General features: G+C 47.3%; 1 protein-coding gene across 2 annotated transcripts in view; it reads left to right on the top strand.

The window, feature by feature from the left end:
• HSPA14 (heat shock 70kDa protein 14) overlaps nucleotides 1-5,568 on the top strand; it is a 51,357-nt gene that overhangs the window by 24,102 nt on the left and 21,687 nt on the right. For both annotated transcript variants that reach the window (XR_001364531.1, XM_005878882.2), the window contains exon 9: nucleotides 1,506-1,661. Coding sequence is in view for 1 of the 2 variants with exons in the window: in XM_005878882.2 (XP_005878944.1) it covers nucleotides 1,506-1,661 (156 nt within the window). In the remaining variant the exon portion in view is untranslated. The remainder of the gene's footprint in view (nucleotides 1-1,505; nucleotides 1,662-5,568) is intronic.

Genomic DNA, 5,568 nt, shown 5'->3' with positions numbered 1-5,568 from the left:
AAATGATGCTAAAGGAAAGATGAAAATAGAATGTAGCACACTAATCCCAAAATAAAATAAAGAGAAAATAAAATGACACTATAAAAAAAGGTAAAATGGTAGTAGTAATAATAGTAATTAAAAAGGTAAAATCAGGTGATGAAAAAAGAAAAAAAATTAGTTTCTTGAGTAAAAGGTGAAAAAAAATGTGCAGTAGTGAAGGTCCTTCAATTCCTCTACTCTTCTGTTTGGCATGCCTTAGTCCTGTCAGGTATTCAGGAGAGTGTTGAAGTTCCCTGCGATACACTGTTCCTCCATGTTGTAAACCTCAGTCCTGATTTTAAAGCAGGCAGTATTTGTTTCCCAGACTGCCTTTATTTGTGTTTACAGAAGAGTCAGTTTGTGTTTCAGCCCCTGGGTGGCAGTGTTTCTGGATTGACCTCCAAGGCTGTAAGTCCTCTCTAGGCAGTAGTTAGGTTTTGGGAGAGTCGACTGCCCTTGAGCTGCTTCTTTGATCGTTACTCCCCACTCTGATTCCTAGGTTCCACAAAAACAACTTTCCCCTGCAGTCTCTGTGAGTGCCCCCAAGGGGGCGAGCCTATGTATTGGGTTTAATAATCAAACACAAAGATTTAAGGGGAAGAGAGAAAAAAGAAAAAGAGCCTGAGAAGGTGCGCAAACTGGCAACCCTCCACCGTCCAGCTCTGTGCGCAGTCTCTTCCGCATGTCCTCTCTCCCCTGGCACTAAGCAGCCGGCACACTGGCAGAATCCGAGGCTGCCTTTTTGCACCCAATCCAGCTATGGGCTTATTTTTAGAGTTCCCTTCTGCCAGCAGCCCTGCGGAACCCCTTCCACATTCACGGATCACGCTGGCCCCAACGGCCGCGGACTTTGTGGGGCGCAGAGTTTGCCTGCACGCGTTCCTCTCTCCAACCTGGATTGCAAACCGCACCATTAGGTGAAATCTGACCTTCCCATGAAGAGGAGCAGGGCTTGTCTGAGTCCATGTAGTCACGCTGCTTGAGATGATCCCTGGATGCCGTGGTTGTAGGGTCTCTGGATGTATACGCTTCCGATATCAGCCACTCAAGTTGGCGTGGTCTCCACGGCTGAGCCGGCCGCTCCGGGAGAGATTTCAGCAGCAGTGGAGGCTGCCCGTTTAGGGGAGCCCAATCCAGCAGTCTCCAACAGTCCCCTTTCTCTTGGAGTCCTCTGTCTTTCCCGGCTGCAAACTGTCTCCCAGCTGAATCTCCTCTGTCAATTTGGGCTAGATGTTACTGGTTTCAGCTGCTCACCCTATCTGCTCCGGGACAAGGCACGGGACACGTCCGTCTATACCGCCGCCATTTTAGATCTCTGTCTATTTTTGTTTTTAGCTACCTTACTCATATTACCCCAATTTACCACATTGTGTCCTGTTTGGGCAGGACAGAGAAAGATTCAACAAACCTTATTATCTTAATTGGGATTATCCAGATTTTAGTTATGATAAATTCTAACTTCAGAAACTATATTTTTAACTTAGATCCTTCAAACATGACGTCAGAGGAAATGCTCGTGCTATGATGAAATTGATGAACAGTGCTGACATTGCAAAACATTCTCTGTCAACCTTGGGAAGTGCCAATTGTTTCCTTGACTCGTTATATGAAGGTCAAGATTTTGACTGCAATGTGTCCAGGTAAAACTGAAGTTCAAAAAACCTTCATAAAAATGTCAACTGCTTTCATGTTTAGGTGTAATTTTCTCACTTTTGGGTTTTTTCTTCATTTGAAATTTATTCACCATCTATAAAAGCAGAGCTTTCTTGTCTTTACTTCTGGGATCCAGTTTTTTGTCAGAATAAGTAACTGTTCTCAAAATAACTATGTCAGGTGTGATTGTTATTTGCAAATAGCAGTGTCTGAAAAAACTCATCCCAGATCTTTTAAAGAATGGTGAGAGGAGACTTAAGTTTGAGATTTTCAGATTTCTCTTACTAATTGGCAGCCCCACCTATATGGCTCCTACTTTATTGCTTAAATTTGATAAGGGGCTTACACATGGTTCAAGGTTGTTTACTACAACTTAATCATTAACACTATGTGGTAGCCTGTATTCTAAGTATCAACTCATCAAATCCTCACAACAACCCAAAGGTAATGTCCTTATTTTACATATGAGAAAGCTGAAACACAGAGAGGTTTAATTATTTGCCAAAGGTTACACAGCTAGTAAGTGATGGACCTGGGATTCAAACCTAGCCAGTTGGACCCCAAAGTTCATACTCTGTAATTATTACACTACTAGAGGCCTGGTGCACAAAAATTTGTGCACTCGGGAAGCGGGGGTGGGACCCCTCAGCCCGGCCTATGCCCTCTCGCAGTCTGGGACCCCTCAGGGGATGACCACCTGCTGGCTTAGGCCTGCTCTCTGGGGGATTGGGCCTAAGATGGCAATCAGACATCCCTCTGGCAGCCCAGGAGACCTCGGGGGATGTCCACTTGCCAGTGGGGAGCAGGCCTAAGCTGCAGTCTGACATTCTTAGTGCTGCTGAGGAGACGGGAGAAGCTCCCACCACCACCACTGTACTGGCAGCCATCAGCCTGGCTTGTGGCTGAGCAGAGCTCCCCCTGTGGGAGCGCCCTGACCACCAGGGGGCAGCTCTGGCATTGAGCGTCTGCCTCCTGGTGGTCAGTGTGTGTCATAGTGACCAGTTATTCCCAGTTCTGCTGTTAGGGTCACTTTGCATATTACCCTTTTATTATATAGGATAGAGGCCTGGTGCATGGGTGGGGTCGGGCTGGTTTGCCCTGAAGGGTGTCCCAGATCAGGGTGGGGGTCCCCGCTGGGGTGCCTGGCCAGCCTGGGTGATGAGGGGCTGATGGCTGTTTGCAGGCTGGTCAAGCCCCCCCAATTGGGGACCCTCACCCCATGGCAGTTTGGCCAGCCTGGGTGAGGGGCTGATGGCTGTTTGCAGGCTGGCCACACCCTCTTTAGGTTAGGGGGGTCCCCACTGGGTTGCCTGGACAGTCTGTGTGAGGGACTGAGGGCCGTTTTCAGGCTGGCCAAGCACCCTGGCGATGGAAGCTCCCAGCCTCTCCTTTTTTTCTTTTTCTTTTTTTTTTTCATTCTGAGATTTATTTTCCTTCTATAATTGAAACTTTGTAGTGGGAAGCTTGGCTTCCTGCTCACTCCAACTCCATGGCCACGGCCTGCTGAAAGCAGGTATCTGGGGTTTATTTATCTTCTATAATTGAAATTTTGTTGCCTTCAGTGGAGCTCAGAGCCGGCAGTGGCAGGCGGGAAGCCTGGCTTCCTCCATTGGAGCAACCATCATTGGGGCAACCGAGCCTCCTGCTCACTCCAGCTCCGTGGCTGCCGGCCGCCATCTTGGTTTGGTTAATTTGCATATAGTTGCTCTGATTGGCTGGTGGGCATGGCTTAAGGCGTAGCAAAGGCATGGTCAATTTGCATGTTTGTCTTTTATTAGATTAGACTAGGGGCTCAGGGCACAAATTCATGCACCTTGAAAGGAACTGTGGGCCATGAGGCTGCGGTGGGCACGGGTGGGTCTCAGTCCATCTTCCACACCCCCGCCTGGTCCCTCCTGCCGCAGCCTCCAGTCCCTTGTCTGCTGGCAGCCTCACTCCCACCACCAACGTTCCCAATTGGGGCCGGCACTGTCAGCGGGTGCAAGCAGTGGCTGCTGCCCCAATCACCCCTCAGGAGCTGGGGGAGGTGAGAAGCCCTGAGGGGCAATTGGGGCCGGCAGCCGCCACTCGCACCTGCTGATGGCACCGAGTGATCAGGACCGGCACCGAGTGATAAGGACCAGCACCGGGTGCTGGCAGCAGGTGCGAGCAGTGGCTCCGGTAATGGCTGCAGGTGCAAATGGGGCCATTGGCAGCAGCGGGTGCGAAAGGTGGCTGCTGGCCCCAATTGCCCCTCAGGAGCATGGGGAAGTGGACAAGCCCTGAGGGGCAGTCGGGGCCGGCAGCAGATACAAGCGTCAGGCAGGACCGCAGCGTGCAAGAGCAAAGAATTTTCAGTAACCACCAGAGGCTCGCCCTGATGACAGCGACTGGCGCCCCGCCTTGGTCTGGCACCCCCGCTCACCTGCTCTATCATCCTGCTGCAACTGACGTCCACCATGTTCCATGTTCTGCCACCTGCCATGTTCCGCACGCGCCCCTGGTGGTTAGCACATGTCATAGCGACCAGTTCGGTTGGTCCGCTGTTTGGTCTATTTGCATATTAGCCTTTTATTATATAGGATACTAAAGATTGATATTTATTTTGGTTTTGATTGCTCTGTCACCCATCATCATTTTAAATTTTAATAGTTGTTATGACTTTCACTAAGTGTAGGTATAATTTGCATAAAACTATTTTTAATACCTTTGTCTTTTACATAATCCAAATCATTGCTTATAAGTGATTGCACTTTTACCCCAAAAGTCCAAAGACAGGATGGTGCCTTATCATTTTACATTGCATATTACTAACAATAGTAATAGTTACCACTAGTTAAACTATTTAAACATTCCCAAAACCTAACAGGTGACTTGGAAACATACTAAGAACTTCCAGAATTATAGCATTGTATTATTTTTAGTATTGAACTGAGTATATTTGGTTAAATTCTCTCTTCGTCTGTCTATTATAGTTTAGCTTCCTCACTCTCCCTGGACTTTTCTGAATATTCTGGCTCTGCATGTCCAATACAACAGCCGCTATCTACCTATGGCCATTTAGACACAAGTTAATTAGAAACAAATAATAAAAAGTTTCATTTCTCAGTAACACTAGCCACTATTTCAGTGCTCAATACTGTAAACCAGGCGTCCTCAAACTTTTTAAACGGGGGGCCAGTTCACTGTCCCTCAGACCGTTGGAGGGCCAGACTATAGTTTAAAAAAAACTATGAACAAATTCCTATGCACACTGCACATATCTTATTTCGAAGTAAAAAAACAAAACGGGAACAAATACAATATTTGTATTTACATGTGGCCCGCGGGCCGTAGTTTGAGGACCCCTGCTGTAAACCCTCGATTTTTCAGACCTTGATTTAACAGACTTTGGATTTAATGGATAAAATTTCCGGTCCATATGTCATATGTGAAAATTAATACCCTGTTAATTTTAAAATTCTTTTAACCAAGATTTGCTTATCCTATCTAATAATAGACAAACATGGTAATTAACCGTACCTCCAACACGCTTCCCATTGGCTAATCAGGGCGATATGCAAATTAACTGCCAACCAAGATGGCGGCCGGCAGCCAGGCAGCTGAAGCGAACAGGAGGCTTGCTTGCTCCAGTGAAGTAGGAAGCCAAGGTTCCTTGCCTGCCGCTGCTCGGCTCTGAGCTTGCACTCTAAGAAACAATGTTGCAATTATAGAAGCTAAACAAACCCCAGAAACCTGCTTTCAGCTGTCAGAGCTGAAGCTGCAACAGTGTTTCAATTATAGAAGCCAAACAAACCCAGATACCTGCTTTCAGCAGCCAAGGTCTCAGAGCTGGAGCCGAACCTCAGAGCTAAAGCCGGCTCTCAGTTCCAGTTACAGCCATAGAAGGTAAATAAATCCCAGAATAAAAAAAAA

This window comes from Myotis brandtii, unplaced genomic scaffold, assembly GCF_000412655.1.
Source record: "Myotis brandtii unplaced genomic scaffold, ASM41265v1 scaffold576, whole genome shotgun sequence".
Taxonomy (NCBI): Eukaryota; Metazoa; Chordata; class Mammalia; order Chiroptera; family Vespertilionidae; genus Myotis; species Myotis brandtii.
Note: the sequence above shows the minus strand (reverse complement) of the source record. Positions and strands in the feature narration are given on the sequence as shown.